Source organism: Myotis lucifugus, unplaced genomic scaffold (genome assembly GCF_000147115.1).
Source record: "Myotis lucifugus unplaced genomic scaffold, Myoluc2.0 scaffold_73, whole genome shotgun sequence".
Lineage (NCBI taxonomy): Eukaryota > Metazoa > Chordata > Mammalia > Chiroptera > Vespertilionidae > Myotis > Myotis lucifugus.
This window is the reverse complement of record NW_005871121.1, coordinates 1,232,262-1,256,281: the sequence shown is the minus strand read 5'-3', so window position 1 is coordinate 1,256,281 and position 24,020 is coordinate 1,232,262. Positions and strand designations below refer to the sequence as shown.

Sequence of the window (24,020 nt, the reverse complement as noted above, 5' to 3'; positions counted from 1 at the left end):
TAAAATGAGACATGTTCATGTCATGTTAAATAAATCATTTCCATTTATTGATAATATATTGTATTAGTGATGATTATTTCAGCTGCAAATAATAGAAAAATCTATGCAAACTGGCTTTAAATGAGAGGATTTATTATTATCTCATATCTCAAGAATGGAAAGGGCATTCCAGGCTGGTTAATTCAGAAGTTGAAAGATGTCAGCAGTGACTGAGGTTTCCTCTGCTTTTGTGTGGTGCTATCATCAGCATGATTTCCCTGCTGCAAGGCCAGCCACTCATTGCAGACATAACAATAACCAGAAGAACTCCCCAGCCTCCACACGCTGAAGGGTCCTGTAGGACTTTCCCATGCATCTCCTTGACCAGAACTGCATTAAAAGGCACTCTTTCAATGAAAACTGGCAAGCAGGATAGGGCCACCATAACTGGGTCAGACCAATCAGAATTAACTGGGTTACATGGGGTATACAGTAAAACAAAATTGTTGTTCTGTATGTCTGTCAGCCTAGACCCACATGTGGCTATTTATATTTAAATGTACACTAATTAAAATTAAATAAAATTTAAAATTCAGTTTCTCAGTTCCCTAGCCACATTTTAAGTGACCAATAGCTACATGTGTCCAGTGGCTACTCCATGGGACAACATAGGTATAGAAAATTGTCCTCATCATAGACAGTTCCACTGGATGGTGCGGACCTAAAGAACGGGAACTTCTGTTGGATAAGTAGGCAGCAGTATCTGCTGCACTCTCTATAGAGCAGGCAATGAGCTTCATGCATATTATTTCCTCTAATCTTCCCCAGGGCGATTACAATAAGTTAGTCTGGACACTAGGTTGCTAGCTAAGGATGGGAAAACTTAATTCGAAGTATCATGACCTATTCCACATCCCTGCAGGAAGGGCAGAGTTAAGAAATTGATCACAATCAGAAGCCTTTCCATGTGTCATCTCTGTTCAGTCTACATGTCCATATCATGCTTCTAGGCCAACTTTCTCCTCAGGGTGAAGAACTCCACAATCTTCTCAACCTCCCATCTCATAGCCTCACCCCACACTCCCAAGAGAAACCAATCTTTCTCCTTCAGCTTCATTTTTAAATATGCCTTGGGAGGACTCTGATGATCCAGCGTGGGTCAAGCACCCAGGCTACAACCCAATCAGTTTGGCTGCAGAGACACTGGGGCAGGAATTAGGGCTGTGGAATAGAGATAGGTCCTTAGGGGATATCTCTAATGGATACCCTTGGGTATTGAAGAAAATTCTCAGGAAAAGAAAAAAAGGAATTCCAGGGTCCTCTCCTTCACCACATTCCCCAAAGTCTGAATCCCTTAAGCACTGACTCAGGCCCTGTGCAATTTGTTCTTCACATGCGTTTTGGGTCTCGCTCACCTCACCTTATTTACAGGTTAGTGTGTCCCACCTCTATCTCTACAGCAAGATCTCTTTTCTCAGTTTCAGAGTCACATAGCCAACTAATTAGATATCTTTCATATCCATCCACTTTTCTCCATTGTCACCTGGGCCACTGTCACCTCTGGAGAAATTACTATAGTATCTAATTAGTCTCTCTCAATGTTATGCTACAGCCCGAATAATCCCACTAAAATGGAAACCCCATTATGTCACTGATCATAACAAATTTCAACTGCCTCATGAAACATATAAAATCTTACACGATCTGTCCTTTGGCTAGGTCCCTATCCTTCTCTCTTACTATTCTCCCACCTGCTCTCTATTCCAGCCATATTAAACTTTTCAGTTCCTCAAACTATTATTCTTTCTCTAGTCTACTGGCCTTTGTGCTTCCCTCTATCTGAAATAATAATCATACTAATTACCTGTTCATTTTGTCTAAATCCTTTCATAATGCAAATAAATAGCCCTTTATATGTAACTGTTTTGTACTCTTTTTAGGATTAGGAATACCACATTTTCCTAATATTGAGCCATCTGTATATTCTTTCTTTCTTTGTTTTAATGAATTGACTCCCTCCAATGAAGTTTAATAAGCATTAAGGGAAAGACAAATTTTTCTAATGTTTCTATACTTTTCTACCCACTGCTTCATCTTCACTGACCCAAGTCTTAATGCTGATTTCCAAATAAATGGTTATCCAAAATGGTTTGCTGTCACATGATTGTCAATATTCCTTTTCCATTGCTGAGTCCTTTAGTGTAATATTCCAGAGATCATGTTCATCCAGATGCATGTGAATTCCACCCAAACAAGCTGATGCCAGAATCCACTGTGTTATTTACAGTGGATTACCTAAACTCCTGAATTCATTTTCACTCTGTAGAATGGTTTTCCTCTGTCTTAAGTTATTCCCTGAAAAAATGCAAGACTTTATGTACCCTTAAAGCTCCATCTAATCAAAGGTACTTCTTTATGCTTCCACAATTCAAGCAGTATTAGTGCTTCTCAGACCAAGAGCATTGATCTGAGCCCTTAGTAACCAGGGAGCATCACAAAGAGGGGATACTTAACCTCAGATGGCCATTGGAAAAACATCCAGGCCACCAGAACAGGACAAAATAGTAGAATGGGTTAGTGAAATTCAGTCCCGTGTTGGGAAAAGCCTTCAGAACAGGAAAGGATTAAAGAAAGAATCAAGCATCAAATAAAATTTCAGTCCCTTCATCACCTTCCGCTAGCTTTATGATTTTAGACAACTCACTTAGGCCAGATGGACCTAAATTTTCTTTTCTGCAAAATGAAAAAATTGAGAAAAAATGGTCTCTATGGACCTTTGCAATTCCATCACTCTATGTGCATTTATGACGGACAGTGCAGGATCCTTTTAAAGTTTTCAGAATATTCCTGAATCCTGACATGGCAAACTTTGTAATATACTTTGCAAATTTTGGAGATACGGGTGCATCTGTATACTGTTAACTGAGCTCTCCACTTCAAATTTTTCTAATGAGGAAACACACACACACACACACACACACACACACACACACATTACTTTATCTTTACACTTTACCGATTTGAATATTTAATGAAGGTTATACATACAACAGAAGCTCTAGATTGTAAGCTTTGCATTTGACAATTTAGTCTCAGTTAGATGATCTACTGTAGGGCACCTTTGGTAATCTTCAGCACAGTTGAGTATCTATTTTGTTAATTAAATGTCAAATGGTGTTGCTACCTCCATAAACTAATTCTAATACCCCCTGTTACTCAAAGTGTGGCCCAGAGCCTACACCATCCATACCACCTGCGACTAGTGGGAAGCTCAGAGTGCCTCGCCTTATAACTACACAATCAGAATTTGCATTTTAACCAGGCGCTCAGATGATTTGTCTGCACACAAGTTCTAGAATGTTATTATACATTATAGTGCTTCCCACACTACTTTCAAATAGGCAAAATTGTTTCCTATAAAGGAGTGAAAAAATGAGCAAACTAACTGTAATTTAGCAAAACGAATGGCTATAACTCAGTGCCACTAGCTGTGGAGTTCTAGAAGCTTGCATTTGAAAGTTTCTCTTGTGGGTTTTTTAAAAAAATATAGTCCTTGGTATACTTTTATAAATGGCAAGGGGCCAGGGAACTGGATGAAATGGTTTATTCTGTTCCAGACCCACTTACAAATACTAAATATATCATTAAAAATCAAGGTGAAGAATATTAAAATATTTCCTTTTTTTATAGGATTCGGTAACAACCAATATGTTATTTTTATTTCACATTACAGCTGGCGATTTTAAAATTCCATAATGCATTGCTGTCATACATAAAATATAAAGAGAAAAATACTTTTCAACTATAAGGTAAAAACTCTGAAATAAGTAAATAATAAAAGAATTTGAGGATATAAGCGTAAAACAAATCCAAATAAAACAGACCAGGATTCTAATTGCAGCTCTGACACTGTGATTTTTAAACAATTCACTGAATTTCTCTGGGTACCAGTTTCTTCATGTAGAAAATGAGAGGATGATTTTGATTTTACATCCCAGCTGTAAAATTTTGAAATCTAGTTATGTCTGAAATCAATGCCTATTTTGTCATCTCACATGCATCTATTGGAATTCAATATGAAATATCAGAAGTGGCATAAATAAGTTACTCTGGGATTTCTGCTATTTCACTTGCTAAGAACAGCAGCATGTGGACTAACTGCCACTTCATGGTGCTAATGTAGACACTGTCCCAACAGAGTTTACTCTAGGCAATAGGCAAATGGGGACAGCAGAACACATTTTAACACAGGGACAGTTATCTTAGCTTCCTTTCACTCGGACTCCCCAACACTAACTGTGTACATCCCATCCCCCTCCTAACTACCTCATTCACTCATGTGGTCTCGAGGAGTCCTGGGTGAACCAGTGAAAGCTCCCACCTTCCATAGTCTCCCAAAGCGCATAGAGGTCTATTGAGAGGTAGTTACACCTGAAAAGATACCTCGTTACTCTGGCACTAGGCAGTAACTGACAGGCCTTTCAGGGGGCTAATTATTGAGCCTCCTATTTGGTTCAGTGACAGAACTGCTTGTTTGTGAGAATAAACATATTTGTACATTGCTTTTTCCATTACCATTATTTCTAGCATCATAAATAAGAATCAATAGGCCATTTCAAGTAGCATCTGCTCACCATCATTTAGCATCTGAGTGTCAGGCACATGCCGGCTAAGCAGCAGTGTCCCAACCTCCTGGCTGAGGATTGAAACTCAACAGACAAGGAAAGCATTTCAAATTCAATAAGACAGTGTCTCTGTGAGCAACTTGAGGACAAGGGTGGTCTGCTCTTTGTCTCTACATCTACGGCACAGTGTCTGCTACAAGCAGGCTATCCTAAATGAATAAACAAGGGAATAAATAATGGAGGGACAGATGGAAGTAGCAAAGGAAGGCATTAAGATGCTATATGGAACCGACTGCATTTATTGGGTTGGTCAGGGCGTGTTGTTTTAATAAGGAAAGAACTAGTCACAACTCATGTGGGAGAAGTGAAAGTCGAGGCCAACAGTGTGACCACGGGGGAGTCCGCCTTTGAGGAGCAGCTCAGCTGAACATACTCAAGTCCCTGCAATATTCACTAGTAGGCCCCTCTAACAGACAAAAGGCAGCATGACAGCCATGACAACAGTTAAGTGACACCTCAAAAAAGCACACAAACAAACTCTCCACTGCCGGTGAGAGCCTTGCTGAACAAAACAATGTCAGGGAAGGAACTGACCAGAGAAAAGGTGGGAAAAAGAAAAAAATGAGGCGAGGGGAACAGTGGAAGAAGAGTTCAGGCAGAGGCCCGACTGGGGAAATAGGTGTGTGAAAAATGTGCCAAGGCGGGGAGAGATGCTGAGGACCCACAAGTCTCCAGAGAGGGTGTGCACGTCTGTCTGAGGAGTGGGAAGGCCTTAAGTGTGAAAGTGGAACAAGGGAGGGAAAAATGGAGAGGTCAGATAAATGTCTCTAAAATAACTCCCATCACCCAATGATAACAAGTATAAAAGAATCCCTTCTTCTTCTTGAGAAGACAAAGGGAATTTTAAGTAGGATTAAGTAGTCCTGGCTTTCAAAACTCAGCAGCTCTCTCAGAAGCAATAATAACCACATAAGTAGCTAGATGGATGGTAGGAATTACTTCGCTTTGGAACTTGGCCAGATATCAAAGTTAACAGTAATATCACGTCTTTCTGAAGGTTTTCCTGAGATTCTAGGGGGAAGATCATCTCAGAAAACGGCGCTGCGTTAATTTTAGGAAGAGGATGCTCCTCACTGCTTGAGGACACTCTGTCTCCTGCAGGCTGAGATGAAGAAGCCCTGCCCTGCTGTGAAGCACTCTCTTACCCACATAAATACATTGCGAGTATCGCCCCCAATGGAAGAAAATAATTACGTTAACAGATTACCATCGCTCAAGGTAAAATTTTGCTTAAAACTTAACTCACCATTGATGTTCCAAATACAGCAAAAAGGACCCTGTAGGCATCCTGTTTTCACAGAGTTCCCTAATTTTTTGACTCATTGTGGATGGTTAAAACTCGAACCTTGTGAGGCCAAATTTTGCAACTTGCACATCTGTCCACATTCATTTCTGAATTAGATGGAATTGGAAATATAAACAATGTTCACACCCTGTGCACTTCTTAACTGATGAATATCCTGCCTCTGAAGTGTATTTGACCATTAAGGTGCAAGATCATCTTCACTCTTCCCCAAAAACAGAAATGAAAACTGGGTGTTGATGGTCATTTGGGACACAAGTATTTTCTCTCACCATTTGGAAATGTTCATGTGGTGCTGTTCGTTTGTTTGCTTGCTTTTAAATGTAAGTTGGGATGTTGCAATATTTACTTATTTTCTCCCCAGGGAGACGTTATTTCAGTATCACCCACAATGGAATTTGGATGATACTGAAATAATGGAATGTATTGAACCTGTTCCCTAAGGGTGCATTTGCCCTAGCACTTGGAGTAAAACACTATTTCCATTGCACTAGAAATAGTTCTAATTGGACAGACTGCTGCAATTTTAACAACACCCAAGAAAATCAAAGGAATCTGAAGCAGACGTGGCACCAGGTCAGGATCCTACTACAACCCAGGTCAGTGTTTATGGCTGAAATAAGTACCCAGTTCACACCATCTACAGCTACCAGAAGGACATCTATATACATCAACATGTGGGGAAAAATGTGAATTTAGGGAACTGTGTATTCTGAAAACAGTCTGTTACAAGTTATGCAATTAGTTAATAGCTAATTTCCTATCAATTTTATTTTGTAACATATATAAAAAATGTGTATTCATCATTTCAGTTACTGGTAGGTTTTCATTAAACAGTCTAAACAATAGGATATGAATATACAGATGATCAAACACAGTCAGAATTCAGAATTAAGCGCAGTGTAAAATATATCTGAATGAGAAATACAGAGAGGACTCTGTAATGCATAAACTCTCAAATCCTTCTATAAAGTGGCCCTTATTCCTCACCATGATCCCTCCTATCCAGTAAGGCAGACCTCTTCACGCTACCTCATCCCTCTCCACATCCTACTCTCTGTCTCTGCCCTGCTCACCCACCATGTCCATCATCTTGGATGCTCCTTCTCAAATCTTTCTTATTATCAACCGCACCTCCTCCATGAAGTTTTAAATTTAAAACTTGAACTTACAGTTATACATTTTCTGAAATTCCTTAATATCTATGCCCAAATTTAGCATTTAATTACAGAATTTCCCCCCTCTGACTATGTGCATGTTTGCCTATATCTTTTTTTTTCAACTTAGTCACGTTATTTAAAATAATACCTCCTCTTCATGCCGCTCCCTAAAATTCCTGTCAATACCCTACTCCACATTTAATTTCTCTTTCTCTAGCTATTCCTTCTGAATGCTCAGTCTATCTGAAATCAGGATTACATGGGCTCTATCCTAGAGAACATTTCTGCACCCCCGCTTCTTCCTCAAGTTCCCCTACTATATCTACTTCCTTTCTCTGCCAAACTTCTTGAACAAGCATTCTTTCCTCCACTTCCTCAAGCCCAGTTCCATTTCACAATATGAGTTTCCCTATTACACTGCCTATGCCTCAGCCACACCTCTCTGCAGCCCTGTGTGCACCCCATCTTATTTCCTGGAGACCGAGAAGACAGTGACCGACCGCCCCCCCCCACCCCCCGCTGCCATCTCCTTCCAAAACTCACCCGCTGTTTCCTTTTCTAGCTCCTTCCCCAGAGTCTTTAATTGTCATCCCTCATCTCTGCTCAAGCTCCAAGGGCAATTGCATCTCTGCCCTGGTCTTTAACTCCCAGGTCTCCATCTGCCATTCCCTAATATGTATTTTTAGTGCCGAAAGCTCTGTGGGGTCCCAGACCTTATGCTGCCACCTGCTGGGCAGTTCCATGGGGCTACATCAAAACCAAATTCAAGTCAGTGCCTCCAAATTCACCATTCACTCTGTCTTCTCTGTTAGGTAGGTACCTAACTATTTTCCTAGACCTGGCTGGTACAGTTTTAATATTCCATCACTAACTACCACCCCCACTGTTAGTCACTCCCCATGTAGTATAAATACTACCTACTAGACTTCTGTCCTCTGTGGTCTGCCCCTAACTCACATGTCTTTGTTTAGGTCATAACTACCCATCGCCAGAACTGGATGGGCCCTAACTGACCCTTTTCCTATCTCATCCCTGATCTCCAATTCTCCTCACACTTCTCCAGAGGAATCTTCTTAAAATAGGCATCTGAGCAATGCCTTGGGTTAAAAGCCTCAAGTAAGTCTACCCTACAGGTAGGATAGAGCCCAAACGCCTCAGCTCTGGAGCTTCTGGAAAGAACTTCCAGAACTTGCATGACCAGGCCCCAGCCCGTCTCTTTAGCTTCATCTGCCTTCATGTTCCCTCTCACTAACTATCCTCACTCTCACTCACTCCAGCCTCCCCTGCACCTTGAACAAAAGAGACCTGTCCTGGACCCTGCAACGGGCTGCCCTCATGTCTTCACGTGGCTGAGACCTTCTGGCTTTTCAGGTCTCATTGCAAATGCCATCTACTTGGTGCAGCCTCCTGTGACCACACAATCTAATCGCTCCCCTCCCTGCCATGCCTCCTGGTCACCCTTGCACAGTCTCTCTGGTGTTTTCTGTAAGCACGTCTCAGCATCTGGAAGTCCCTGTTCCTTTATGCCAGGGGTCCTCAAACTACGGCCCGCGGGCCACATGCAAATACAAATACTGTATTTGTTCCCGTTTTGTTTTTTTACTTCAAAATAAGATATGTGCAGTGTGCATAGGAATTTGTTCATAGTTTTTTTAAAACTAGAGTTCGGCCCTCCAACAGTCTGAGGGACAGTGAACTGGCCCCCTGTTTAAAAAGTTTGAGGACCCCTGCTTTATGCACTTACTTATTTAGTGTCTGTCTCCTCACACTCGGATGCAAGCTTTCCTCACCCAGCCCCCTCCACAGCGTGGCACCCATGTGCACATCCCATGCCTACTCTGCTCATACGTCCACTCTAGCACCTATCATAGCACATCTTTTATTTGAACAGCTCATTTCAAAAGAAGTGAATAGAGGGAAAGGAGGATATATCAACATATGGGCATGAGGGAGGCATGTCTGGTTATAAAATACCTGTTCAAGTTTTGTAGTATTCAGAATAGAGGATTTATGCATCTTTGTTAACATTACCCATAATGTTTTATGGTTGTATTACCATGCTATAAACAGTAGCCTTTAAATTTCATTTTTCGTGTGTTAATTTCTTATATAATATATATGTAAAAAGGATTTTTTAAAGTTTATACTAACCTTATACCGGTGACCTTGCCAAATGTACTACTTAGTTCTAAGTAATTTTTAATATTTTATACATAAGATCAAAAATGGGTAATTGAAAATGTTTAATTCTTACATTTAAAATATGAACCTTTAATATTGCTATTTTTTAAGCATAAGATATATAAAATGAAAAATCACAGCTGCTAGTGCAGAATATGGGAGGCAATAGTATTATAGGAGACATGGATTGAAATAGTATTTTTTAAATCAGTGTCTTATAGCAAATTATTATGATCCATCATCTTTACTGGAGAGCAATATCATGTCTTGCTTATTTGCCCATACTCCCCCCCCCAATCTTAATAAAGTGCTTTGCCCCAAGTAGAAACTTAATAAATGCTTTTTAAAATAGGACTGAAATACCCCAGCACCTGGCACATGCCCAATAAATACTTGTTGTTTAACTGTAAGAACCAAAGAGTACACCTAAGTTTGTTGAATGAGCAGTGTATGCTCAGCCCTTCCGGGAAATTATGACAAGAGACAGAATAAAACAGAAAATACCCTCATAGTTACCCATGTAGAAACACTTCATTTCACAGGTAATGATAGAACAAATGCGCCAAGGAAAACATTTAAGTGGCTACCTGTGCATTTCTTCATATGACTGTTCCTTTTTCCATGTGATCCTAACTTGCATCCAAAATTCTCCTCCCAAAATTCTGCAAACCACACATTTCTTCGATTATTGGCAAGAGTTCGGCTTCTAAAGTATCGATCAAATCCTATTTTAAAGAAGAAAGGTATGATTTTAATATTCTTTCAAAATCAAAAGCAAATACTATCAGAGCTTTTAAATGGATTTTATGTTATACTGTGATTATTCCATGAAAAAAAAATGGAGGAGAACCAAAGGCTTCCCTTATGGCAAACACCAAGCAGTCACCATTCAGGCACCTGGCACTAGGGATGAGTGTAACAGGAAAGCCTGTTGTCATCTCAACCTCTCCCTCCACTAGGTCTCCCAGTGGCAGTGGCCAGTGACCTCATGTTAAACAGTCAGAACCAACTCAGACATTCTCTCTCTCTCTCTCCTCTCAAGAGTTAATGTTCAAGACTTCTATGCTTTTGCCCACCTCAAAATTTATGTCCTGTATGTTCCATTTTCAACTAATTCAATTAACTAATCTGTACTAATATAATCTTCCGAGTCATGGGTAATGGGCTAAAGTGTCAGCCTGCTCGGGTAATGACCACATTGAAGGGATACCAGCTGGAAACAATGCCTTACTCCAAAGGGTAATGGCAAAGGTAGAAATTTCAATCACTGTCAGCACCACTGGCAAAGACATTTGGGAGACAAGCTGTCTTTCAGGGATGCTCCACATCTTCGCTGTTGGGTCTATTGTATCCATAGGGTCAGCCCAGCATCACGTCTTCATTTTCTATGAAGCAAGCCCTCTCCCTCTAACAGTGCTATAACCATCAGCTATGCCCATGGAAATATGCAAACTTAGAGGGTAACATCATGAAAATGACTAACATCGTGGAAATATGGAAGGTCAACTATAATTGCCTTTCTTAAAAAAAAATCCAGTAGGTACTCTTCTGATAAAAAATACATGTGCTGGGTTAAATAGTTACTGTCTTGGCAATGTTGCCATCAGAACTAAAAATTCTTTGCAGAGTCATCCATAATGGGTGTGTTTCATCATATGCTGATCCTCTGGTTTCACCTTTGAGTTTAGATTTAATTGGAATGAAAACAAATTCTCTACCATGCAGCCTTACCATCAATTGAAGCTCTTTTGGGCAAAATCGTCACAGCCCCTTCTGCAATCTCCTCCTGCTGATAAACGGGTGCTATTTTGGATCCCCAACTATCTGAGCCGATCCAGAGAAAATGCCCACTTTGGTTTAATTTTTTTGCTGCTTCCAATATCCTCCTATCGTAATAAAAAGAAATAAACATACCACATTTATCAAGAAACATTACACTTATGAATGTTACAAGATGGCTATCTCAAGTTATATACATTCAGTAGGGCACCATTAGACAATCATTCTAACTGCCTGAGTCGTATCATCTTCTAAAGGAGATATATTGGTGGGTTTAACTCCAGCACCTGTTAATTAGCCTTATCCTTAACCTTATTCCCTTCATTCTATCAACCTTACTTGTCTCACTTCTTTCAATCCCCAGATTTTACTCAATAGACATTTCAACTTAGGAACTCGAAGGCTGTTGTGTCTCCGTGTACCAGAAGGCAATCTGTAAATTGCATACGAACGTTTCAATTCCTGTGAAATCTCACAAGACTTTATATTGAATATGAGATATGTTAGAAGAAAAAGGATGTGGGCCACAAATCTGATCCTGCATAAGGAAGAAAATTAATCACTACCTGATGTCATCTTCATTGGCAAACATGATCACTGCCCGGGCGTTAGGTGTTTCTAGCAGGCGTTTGATAATCTTTTCAAATTCTCCAGGTCTTGGTTCACGCGGGATTTTCTGTGATTGAGCAATGCAAACACCACCTATTTTTTTAAAAAAGAAGACAATGATTCAGAAAGTACATTTATTTAACCAATTTAATTAGGTTAGCTACTTTATAAAAACACATGCTTTGGTACAGAATATTGCTTCTCTCTTTTGTGATGGGAATTTTTAAGATATACTATCTTAGCAACTTGTAAGTATATAAAACAATATTATTAACTATAATCACTGTACTGTACATTAGCTCCCCACAACTTATTCAACCTGGCCCTCTACCCCTGGTCACCACGGTTATACTTCACTTAGCATACTGCCCTCAAGTTCCATTCATGTGGTCACAAATGGTGGTATGTCTTTCTTTCTCATGACTGAAATATACATGCATATACACACACACATATATGGTCACATCTTCTTTATCTATTTATCTGTTGATGAATACTTAGGGTATTTTTATATCTTGAGTATGGTGAATAATGTTACAAAGAAAACGGGCATGCAGATATCTCTTCAAGATTCTCTTTATATTTCCTTTGGATACACAACCAGAAGGGGATTGCTGTATAATATGGTAGTTCTAGTCTTAATTTTTGAGGAACATTCATACTGTTTTCAGTAGTTTCTGTACCAATTTAGATTTTTATATCTTGAATATTCAATAGTGCATATCGGTTCCCTTTTCTCCATATCGTCACCAACATTTTATATCTTGCCTTTTTTCTTTTTTATTGAATTTATTGGGGTGACACTGGTTAACGAAATTATACAGGTTTCAGGTGCACTATTCTACAGCACATCATCTATATACTGTATTGTGTGTTTACCAAGTCAAGTCTATCCATCACCATTTATCCCTCCTATACTCTCCTCTTCCTCCCTCCAGGCCCCTGCCCCCAGCAATCACCACACTGTGCCCCATGTCCATGAGTTTTTTCTCTTTTTTTCCTTTTATGCTCAATCCTTCCACACCCCTACCCAACTCCCACCCTCCAATAGCTGTCAGCCTGCTCTGTATCTATGAGTCTGTCACTCTTTTGCTTGTTAGTTCATTTTGTTCATTAGATTCCACATATGAATCAAATAATCTGGTACTTGTTTTTCTCTGACTGGGTTTGACTGGCTTATTTCACTTAGCAGAATACTCTCCAGGTCCATCCATGTTGTCACAAAGGGTAAGATATCTTTCTTTTTTATGGCCGAGTAGTGTTCCATTATGTAAATGTACCACAGCTTTTTTATCCACTCATCTACTGGTGGGCACTTGGCTGCTTCCAAATCTTGGCTATTGCAAATAACGCTGCAATGAACATAGGTGTGCATATATTCTTTTTGAATGAGTGTTTCAAGTTTCCTTGGATAAATTCCCAGAAGTGAAATCACTGGGTCATAAGATAGTTCCATTTTTAATTTTTTGAAGTAACTCCATACTGCTTTCCACAGTGGCTGCACCAATCTGCATTCCCACCAACAGTGTTACTTTATAAAATCACATGATTTGGTACAGAATATTGTTTCTTAAAACATCTGCCTTTCTCACCTATTAAAAGCAGTCATGTTTGTTTGCATTATAATGTATGTATCAAATACATTACATCAATTACTTAATCATACATCATGTTTTCCCAAGTTTAAGCATTATTTTTGTGGCTGTCTCTAAGAAAACCAAAGTATGCAAAAAGTGTGATGAGAATTAAGGAGTCAAGGACGAAGGACCCTTTTGATTCATTTGATACAAGTCAAAGGACAAGTGCCTGGATTAGTGAAAAGCATGAGTAAGACTTCCTTATGCATGAGAACACTAATAGGAAGGTCCTTTTGACACTTTTATTTATTAATAGAGCTCCTTTAAAGTTATTTTCATTTTATAGCTCATAGTGTGGCAGCAAAATTCTTATGCATTAGCATAATGGCATGTTATGAAACAAGTGGTCTTCATGACTATTTGAGACACAGACAAATCCCAAAGATTCAAACCCTCAGTTGACATATGTCTCCATCATGAAAATCAAAATGATAGAAATCCCATTCCACTATTACAGAAAAGAACTCTTCCTTGGCCTTCCCTTGTAAGGCAAAGAGAGACCAAAAAGAAAAGTTTAAGATAGATCTCTGCCACTGGGCTAGGATAAAAGAAGAAGGAAGGTTTCTTGGTGGCAATAGAGCATAGAAATAACATGCTAATATTGGGGGTGTGGAAAGCAATATTAGCAATATGTTTCAGTTCTATTATGTTTTAAGCAGGCTTTTCGAGTCAGTTGAATATTAAATCACCATTCATACCATTGTTTTGTAGGAAAAGACATTTTTACTCCCAAACAATTAGCAATGCATTCAGATACCCAAAAGTTACTGGGTGCCATTATATGCTATGCATTAGGCTGAACACTGGGAATACAGAGTCCAATCCAGGAGTTATCATCCAGCTTGGGAGATAGACATTCCAATAAATTATCATGGGATATGGGATAAATTTCAAAATTAAGAGAATATACCATAAATGGGAGCACAGAGGAATATGTAACAAAAATGTCTGAGAGGTGAAATTTTTTTAAAGGTAAGAGTTTCTTCTTTTTAAAAAATATGTTTTTATTGGTTTTAGAGAGAGAGGAAGGGAGAGGGAGAAACATCAATGAGAGCAAACCATCACTTGGCTGCCTCCTGCACGTCCCCTACTGGGGATCGAGCTGCAACCTGGCCATGTGCCCTGACAAGGAATCCTATTGGCAACTTCTTGGTACATGAGAGGATGTTCAACTAACTGAGCCACACTGGCCAGGGCTGAGAGAGAGGGATTTTAAAGGACAAATACAGCAACCATATAGGGACAAAAGTGGGATATTTCTGAAAGAGGCCAAGTATGAAAGAACCTTGCTTGATCATGGCCTATGATAGACTGGCTGAGGTTGAAGTTGGACAGAATGGCCAGGTCTAGCTTGAGAATCTCAAGTAATTAGGGCTTTATCTTGAAAACATTCATTCATTCCAGACCTATTGAACATTTTTGTTAGTTCTAAGGAATCCACTGAAAATTCATAAACAGGAGAACTACAGAATGGGCTTTATGTTTTAGGAAAAAACATCAGGTAACCAAACAAAGAGGACATGTCTAATAGCCAGACAATAGATGTCCAGTGTATTGTGATCAGACTTAACATGCATGCCAATAATGAATGATTAACATTCTAGATTACTGGAGGTTTATTTTTCTTTACGTTAAAGCAGTCAAAATTATCCCTGAAATATCTTTACTAACCTTACAACATGGTCTTCAGGGGAGGGAACTGCACATAATCCATAGACTGAGCATGTAGTTAGCTAGCCTACTGATATGCCATTAATAGTTGAGATGATGGATTCATTCTTTCAGTAAATATGTATTGAGTACCCACTGTCTGCTAGATTCTATGTGGGGGCCATGGGATGTCATGGTGAACATAATAGATATGGTCTCTGACTTCACAGTGTTTAGAAATGTGCATGAGCCAGGCTTAATGCAAAACAAAACACAAAAAAGCGCATAATTATAAATTATGGCAAGTCCTGTGGGGAAGAGTGAGGGAATTTAAGTTAGAGGGAGGAGTATTCAGGAAAAGCCTCCCTAAAGTGATGTCACTTAGTTGAGGTCAAAAAGGAGAGAAACTGGGAGAGGAGAACATGGAAAAGGGCAGGGAAGAGCCAGTGGAGTTCATGAATGATGGGGAGAGAAATGTAAGACAAAGATGAGAGGTGAGTGTGAGGCAAGAGGCCAGATTATGCACGGTGTGCAGGCCTATGGGAGATTATGAATAATTAAAATGCTTAAGTTCCTCCCTAAATGTTTTAGTAGCCCATAAAAATATGTCTTGTCTATGCATTTTACGAAAGAAAAATGGATGAGGATTTCTGATGTAGAAGGCACCCTGGAGTGGAAAGAATAGGAGGCAATGAGCCCAGCTGGGAGGTTATGGGGACAGGCAAAGGGAAAACACAATGCTATCTAAGCTAAGGAGCATCAAATGGAGCTGTCAGAATGTGAGTTAGAATCTGTGGTGCTTTGTACTAGGTTTTACAGCCTATTGAAGTATGATTGGCAAGTGAAAACTGTATACATTTAGATTGTGCTGATTTGATCTAAGTAGGAGGCAATGAGAAACCACTAAGCTAGGTTTCCAAGGTTTGGGCCTTTATGACCAGTTTATGCGGTGTCACCATTAAGCAAGTAGGAAAAACTCAAGTAGGAGAGTGAGCAGGTAGGTGGAGGAGAAAAGCACGATTTTGATTCAGGACAGGTTGTCTTTGAAGTACCCATGAAACATCAAACTGAAAAAGTGGGCCTGGAGCTAAGGAGAGAGAAGGGAGATGTCATTACAATTTTGTCAGATGCTGACACAGTCGGTAGTTGAAGTGTTGGGAGTGAAGAGATCACTCAGAGGAAACATTGAAGTCAACAATAAGAAAAGGTGAATGATGGAGCTAGGAAAACCCACGAGCTTTGGAGAGGGGGACAGTGAATGAGTCTGGAAAGGAGTGATCACATATTTGAAGGAGGAAACATTTGGAACAAAGTCTAGCAGTAAGTTGAAAACTATAATGTCTTTAAAAAATCAAATAAACACATAGACAAAAAACTGTGGTGAGCAGAAGCATTAGGTAACTAAAAAAATGTAAGACCAAAACTACAACACTCTCTAGGGAACAATAGCTGCTTCAAAATATTACTGCCCTTTTAATTAAATTGCTGTGATTACTTAAGCATCCCATTAAAGATGCCATATCCTAAGCATCATTCTGAGATTACTACTGACTTCATAGCCAGCAGATATGAAGGCTGGAAAATTTTTATTAAGACTATTTCATATGAGGCAAACAGGCAATCCAGACATAGACTTCAGCCTGAATGCAATGATTTATTCATTTATTCATTCAGGATCTATTAAACATTTTGTTAGTGAAGTTAGATTTACACAGTCTAAATCCATTTCACAGTTTTTTTATTCCTCTGCCTCACCTAGTATTTGTCATCATGGCCAATTTGTATTTTTCAGGAAAGGGGGACTGCATAATTAATTCACTTCAGCTGAACAAATACTTATGGAGAACCTGCTCCACATGGCACTTTGCTGTTTGGAGCTTGATGGATATTTTATTAAATCATGGACTGTGTTGCTTCTCAAGTGATTGGAGTTAGAAGATTAGAATTCTTTTCTTAGCCCTGAAACTCATTCACACTTTCTGTCTTCATATCTGTCAAAAAGGCAGACAATTAATCCACTCATAAGTGAGCATTGTCTACCTAGTTCCAGGAGCTACAGACAGTCATTGATTGCCTGTCCTCAGCAGTCTTATAATTAAGTTAGAGGCCTGGTGCATGAAAATTCATGCCCTGGAGGGGGGTCCCTCAGCCCGGCCTGCCCCCTCTCACAGTTCAGGAGCCCTCAGGGGTGGGAGGCGACCTGGCAATCAGGGGAAGGCATGTCCCATCACACCTCTGCTACTGCCACTACCACAGTGCAATCCTTGGCTGGCCCTGGTTACCTGAGCCTTGGGCGGCCCTGGGCAGTTGGGCAGCTGCCATTCGAGGCTTGCCTGTGCCTTGGGCCAGCCGTGGGCAGCTGGGGGGCTGAGGAGACGGGGCGCTGCCCCTATTGGCTGTGGGCACCACCATCTTGGAGGGCAGGGCAGTCAATTAGCATATTCCCTTCTTATTGGCTGTGGGCGCCACCATATTTGAGGGCAGGGCAGTCAATTAGCATATTCCCTTCTTATTGGCTGTGGGCGCCACCATATTTGAGGGTGGGGCAGTCAATTAGCATATTTCCTCTTTATTAGATAGGATGACAAGAGGTACACATAAGAAAAGCCAGATAAAGATGTAAAATTTTCTAATGATGAAAGATAACAGCATAAGAAATATTAAAAATACAGTAATAAACAATGTCCTATGACTTCATAAGATGTCATTGTATACTGTTAGAGTTTGATTTAAAAAAAACTGAAATTTATTTGAACATTCAGGCTTAATAAAAAAATGTGTTTTCCTCTAGTGCTCTTTATCTACTGTTTCAATTTTTCAAGAACTCTCTGACTTGATTTAGACTCCTGGAGTGGGTAGGAGGAAGAGGAGTTGCCCTCCATCAAAGAACGTGTCTACTGCATCTATTTTCCGTATCTCATTCTGAAAGAGTACTGATTGTGTACAATTCTAGGGGCATTAACTTTCCTATTCTGCAGGTGTGCTCAGTTCTGCAAGAAATAACTTTTAAAGCTTAGCACATACGGGAAAAAATGTTGTATGGAGGAATTTATAACTTACTGCTTTCTAGAATTTCCTGACTTCCTGACCTATATAAAGACTTTTCCTTTTGATTATTTAATGACAATTAAAAGACCATTTGTTCAGCTGAACACTGTAAGAGTAGGCACATTTATAACACCTGTGATCACTTCTTCCAGTCTCACTCACTCTATGACACCTCACTACTCCTAACAGCAACCTCTACGCTTGGTATTATCATCTTATTTCTGATGTGGAAACTGAGGAACAGGGACATCAACAGTTAGCAACAGGCTGGGACCCAGATTCAAACCAGAGCCGTTTGACACCAAGTCTAGAATTTTCCATCATCTTGCCCATCAATAATTGACTATACCTGTTGCTTAACAGTTTAGTGGATACAAATAATTGATGAATAAGATAAAGCAAATTTAAAGACTCATTTAAAAAATCAGCAGGCCATCCCTTGTAAATCTAATTGATAGCAATATAAATATAGTACTCTTGTTGAGTATTAAGTACTTAATTAAGATACTTAGATCTCATGCAGATTACATAATTGACTTAAATTTCTTCAGTATATATGTAATCAGTTTATTGTTGATAAAAATAAATTAAATAAATTATACCTTAAATTTGTTAAAATTTATAATGCCAAACAATTAAAAATACATTTTTCTATTAAAAAATATAAACAAATCAACAAAAAAGCTTTTTCTAATTGCCCCTGTAAATACATGTCCCCAGGAGGACTTTCCCATGGTCTCTATGTTCCACTTCATCTTTTTACTGGAGCAACCACAATAATTGTATTTTTTTTTTATTTTGTTATTTATTTTCACCCTAGACCAGTGGTCAGCAAACTCATTAGTCAACAGAGCCAAATATCAACAGTACAACGATTGAAATTTCTTTTGAGAGCCAAATTTTTTAAAAATTTATTTTATTGATTTTTTACAGAGAGGAAGGGAGAAAGAGAGAGAGTTTGAAACATCAATGAGAGAGAAACATTGATCAGCCGCCTCCTGCACAACCCCCACTGGGGATGTGCCCGCAACCAAGGTATATGCCCTTGACTGGAATCAAACCTGGGACCTTTCAGTCCGCAGGCCGACGCTCTATCCACTGAGCCAAACCAGCTAGGGCTGAGAGGCAACTTTTTTAAAGTTAAACCATATAGGTAGGTACATTGTTATTAACTTAATTAGGGTACTCTTAAGGCTTAGGAAGAGGCACACTCAAGGGGCCAAAGAGCCGCATGTGGCTCGCGAGCCGCAGTTTGCCGACCATGGCCCTAGACTATAAGCTCCATGACTACTGAACCGTGTCTTTCACATTTACTACCAAACCCCCTGACACCTATCACTGTTTGCTACACAGAGTCTTCAACAAATATTTGTTAATTAATAAATGCAAGACCTGTTATAGATGCTTCTGATATAGAGAAATAGAGGTGAGATAGTTCTGCCTTTAAATTCCTTTTAGCCAAATAGGGAAGCAAAAGATGCATGTAAAAATAAGTGGCATAAAAGAATTGGACCAGGTAATTCAGAGGAAATTGCCACTGAAATGGGTGCTATCTCCCAAAATAGTTTTTAATAGGCTGCTATGAATTAGAATGTTACCTTGGCTTTAGTTTATTCATCTACAGGGTGGCACAATAATTTGCTCTTGTTGATACAAAAGCAAATGTATAAACAATTCCATTCATAATTTTTCCCTTTAGAAAGCTGAGACTCATGTGTGAGTGGCCCAATGTTTCTGGTCTGAGAGATGAGAGGTTCGTTTCTATGTGTTGGTTTCCTAGTGCAGAAAGATGTTGAAATGAGAAAGAGAACAGACTTGGAGCCAAAAGACCTGAGGGTGGGTCCTGTGTGACTTTGAGCTAGTCTCTCATCCCTCAATTTCTTTACCTCTGTGACAGGTTCATAATAACCATCACCCATGACGTCAAGAGAATAAAATTACAAAGGGTAAAATGATATAAAATTCTATACAAATGTGGCACATTATTAGTAGTAGTAATAATAATAACCATGACCAGATAAGCATCAACACCAAACTTGAGATGGAAGATAATTGATAATCAGATATAATACATGGGATTGTCAACAGATCATATTCTTAAATCTTTCACCATTTTTTGTATAATATTATCAATTATCTTAAATTCTGAGAAGTGATGCCTGCCAATTGCCTGTAATGACTATATTATATATCCATGTCTACAAATGACTAGATTTCACTTTTCACCTCTTATTGGTTATCATAATGTGATAGAAGCAATCTCAATGTGAGAGAATATTAAAAGTTAGTTACATCCATTTCCCCAACCCCCTAATTCCTACCGAAAGAATCCAAGTCTTCTTTCAAAGGAAGTCCATAAGTATTGCTAAAATCTAGGTTGAAAATTCAAATTTACTCTTTAAAAGAATAAAAGAATGGCAAACACTATTAAACTATTAATGGTGCCAACTATTAAGAAGCAAATTTGTTGTGGAAATAGCCGCAAGTTCTGTTTCACTTAAACATTTGCCTACAGATTATTAATGGGCTAGAATCTGAAATCTGAGACAATATGGTAGCAGATTGAGCTCCCCAGAAACAGATCCTTAGAAGGAGTTTGAAATGCATAACTGTCCTTGGCATCCACCTTATGGAGGGCTGAGGAATGAAGTAGGACTGGGTGAGGAGATGTCCAGCTGATTGTGGCCCAAAGACAAATGCCCAAGGCCACCAGGGGTCTGAGGCTAGGATGGCCTCCAGAGTTGTTCCTGAATTAGACCAGGAAGGCGGGGCCATTATATCTCCACATCAATCAGTCATTGGATGTGGGCAGTTCTGGCTAGGGGGGCAGAGACTTTGGGCCAGGCAGCTCTCTGCAGCCAGGTAACCATTCAAGGGGCTACAGAGCAGTCCCTGAGGCAAGAGCAACATGGCCTTCGCTGAATGGGGATCTGATCTGAAGGGAGACTTGCCATATATACAAATTAAGATTTATAGAGAAATGAAGATGCATCTCTGAAATAACAATGTAAGTTAAATCACTGATAAAATTGCATTGTTTAATTCAAAACACCTCTTCAAAGAGGACTTAATTGCACAGAGAAAGACAATGTATACAAATAGTACAGAACTGGAATTATAGCCATCTCAGAGAATAAAAATAGGACCATAAACTCCCTGGCATTTAGAGAGGTTTTGATAAGGCTTTGAAAGCATAAAAAATCATGTTTTTAGTTGTTGCTTATTTTTAAGAACAAAATATCTATTAATATTTGTCCAAGGAGAAAAGTAAAACAAAAAACAATGTCAAAGCACCAAGTTCCAACTGTGATGAAAATCAAGGATTCGATTCTTAGAATGAAATTACTTACAAAGCTACGCATAGAATATTAAATGCGATTTTCTTTTAAACAGCATGATTACTACCTGTATCTCAAGTTGTTTCAGAGTTTTTGCCAAGTTAAAGCCTATGTAAATTAGATCAAGTCTCTGGTTGTATAAATTGATAGATCTGCATGACAGACTTTGATTTTCGGACATAAACAATCCAACATAATTAACTTTATCCATTGTTAAAGAGAATAACTAAATTATTGGTAAAAATAATGATGAGTCAAAAATTTTTATTTACCATAAAATATTGTCTATAATGGACTGATTTTGAACTAATAAAAATGTGATATAGCCAGTCAACTAGTATTTATTTTTTATGAATGCACCTTCAGATAATAGCAATGAAAGAACAAGTTTTTGTCTTTTTCTTAAAGACAATGTTAATACACAAACTCTTAGTATCCAGATCCCAATTCCAATCCAAGGGTGGGGAGCTTTTCCCCTCACCAATTCTCTGGACACCAACTGTCCTACAATTCACCTCAATCTGACGCTATCTACCAAGATATAGCATTGAAGTCCACATGTTAGGGGTTTGGCTCTGAAAGACTACCCTCCTCCCTAGCTTGTTACCTCTGGTTTTCCTGGCAACAAGCCCCATTCTCAGATTAGCTAAGGGCTTTCCCAAAGTCACCTTATTAATATAACAAAATACAGCTCAATCACACTCATCACTTCAGACATTCCAAAGGTTTTAAAAGGTCTGTGCCAGAAACATGGATAAAGACCAAATATATATTTCTTATTACAAATCAAAATTCTCCACCCTGATTACCCTTGGCATAATTTCGTTCCATCTTTCTGGAAGCAAAAGTAAAATAACAATTTGGCCTAAAGTCATTGGTCTATTATTGATAGTCGAATGACATTTGTTCTAAGGTTCAAATAAGTGTAATCACGCCTCTTGTAACAGTATTTTCACTTCCTTATGTGGTGTACAACTGGGACTTAGCAGAAAAGTGCATAACATGATAGAAGTGTGTGTTTATCAGTTTAAAGTGCACTTTGTGAAAGAGGTTTATCTCACACATCACAGTAAAGAAAGTGTTCTCTCCAACATGGACTTAAAAGAGCAAAATTACACTTAAAGCTGTGCTCATTCTCTCTCTCTCTCTCTCTCTCGCTCTCTCTCTCACACACACACACACACACAAACATTATATGTTTTTTTCCCTCTTATCAAATGCAATGTGGACTCTTAAAGGAACCCTAAAAGCAATAAAATAAAATGAGGGAATGAAGCTCCTGCTACAGAAGCATGAGCCAAATACTACTACTTCCTTCTGTATCCCATGAAGAGCAGCAACATGGACAATCCACCATGAAAAGACTGGCACAGAGAACCCTTCCCCTGTCCATCTCCACGAGGATGCTCAGAGAGAGCATGATGCTCTGGAGGCAGATTGGGCTGGGATAGGTTCCCAGGGTCCGTGTCCAGCCATACCAGGCTTTCTAACTCAGCCATAGCTTGTCACAGATCCAAATGTCTGCTCAGAAGAAGAGTCATATGATGGTTACAAATGTCATCTCTGGGGCACAACATTCTGGCCCTTCACTTGCTATGTGACTCTGAGTACGTTGTGGGACTTCTCTGTGCTTCTGTCCTTCACCTGAAGATTGAAAAAATGCTGGTATCTTCCAAATAGATGAATAAGGCTTAAATAAGTACTTAACAGATCACTTTTCCCCCTAGAAAACACGTCAGCTGTAAATTATTAAAATAAGAATTCACAAACCTCAAACAATTTCACCCAGCAATAGCCATCTAGATCATTATTTGTAGACACCTCAAATTTCATTCCCCAAATTCGTAGAATAATAAATCTCACTAGAGATTCCAGTCAATGGGGATGTTAACTGCTGAAAGTTAGAAGCTAAAGCTAAACTTCTAATGTGTTGCCTCTTCCCAAGCCTGAAAACTGGAAATCTCTGAGGAGACATGGGCCTGAGTGAAGGAAGAGAAGAGAAAAGAGAAAGGAAAGACTAGAAAGCAGACCATCCAGACCAGAAGTATCTTTGGAGGTGGGCAAAACATGGATTCTCTATAGGGCCAAACAGTAAATGTGGGGTTAGGAACAGTTGAAGAAGGAATACTTGACTAGTTTTAAATAAGTTTTACTAATGTGTGGTGTGTATTTGTATTTATTTGGATTAGTTTCTTAGTACTGTCATCGCCATAATTAGCTAACTAATATTAAAATAGAAAGAGAGCAAAGGGGAAGCCAGACATTACAAGCATGGTCATCTGGGCAGCTTCAACAGGAAACAGCAACTTTACACTCCCCAGGAAACCACAGGTCCATTCCCTGCAAATCACTAGGGGAAATGGTTCAACAAAGGGAAGATGGGCGCATGCGCAGTGAAGTCCAGTTAAGTAGGGAAGGTACTTGCCTGCCAGTCTAGTCTGCAGAACAAAGATCATAGCGAGAAGGGCAGAGCTACTGCAAGCAAGCGCCCGAAATCCTAAAGGCTTAATTGGTTAAGTTCCCAGTTAAAACCCTGAGACAAAGGAATTCTCTCTCTTGCTTGCTTGCCCTTACACTCTCCTGCTCCATGATGGGCAACTGTCCGTCCTTCCTCCATGACCATGTGGCCATAGAAGCCACATGGCCCATGG

General features: G+C 39.3%; 1 protein-coding gene across 3 annotated transcripts in view; it reads right to left on the bottom strand.

The window, feature by feature from the left end:
- GRM8 (glutamate metabotropic receptor 8) overlaps window positions 1-24,020 on the bottom strand; it is a 709,328-nt gene that overhangs the window by 374,855 nt on the left and 310,453 nt on the right. For 2 of the 3 annotated variants that reach the window (XM_023755340.1, XM_023755339.1), the window contains exons 3-5: window positions 11,654-11,789; window positions 11,040-11,194; window positions 9,896-10,033 (exon numbers count right to left, since the gene is read on the bottom strand). In XM_023755340.1, coding sequence (XP_023611108.1) covers window positions 9,896-10,033; window positions 11,040-11,194; window positions 11,654-11,789 — 429 coding nt within the window. The remainder of the gene's footprint in view (window positions 1-9,895; window positions 10,034-11,039; window positions 11,195-11,653; window positions 11,790-24,020) is intronic. The other variant, XM_023755341.1, reaches the window with a different exon arrangement.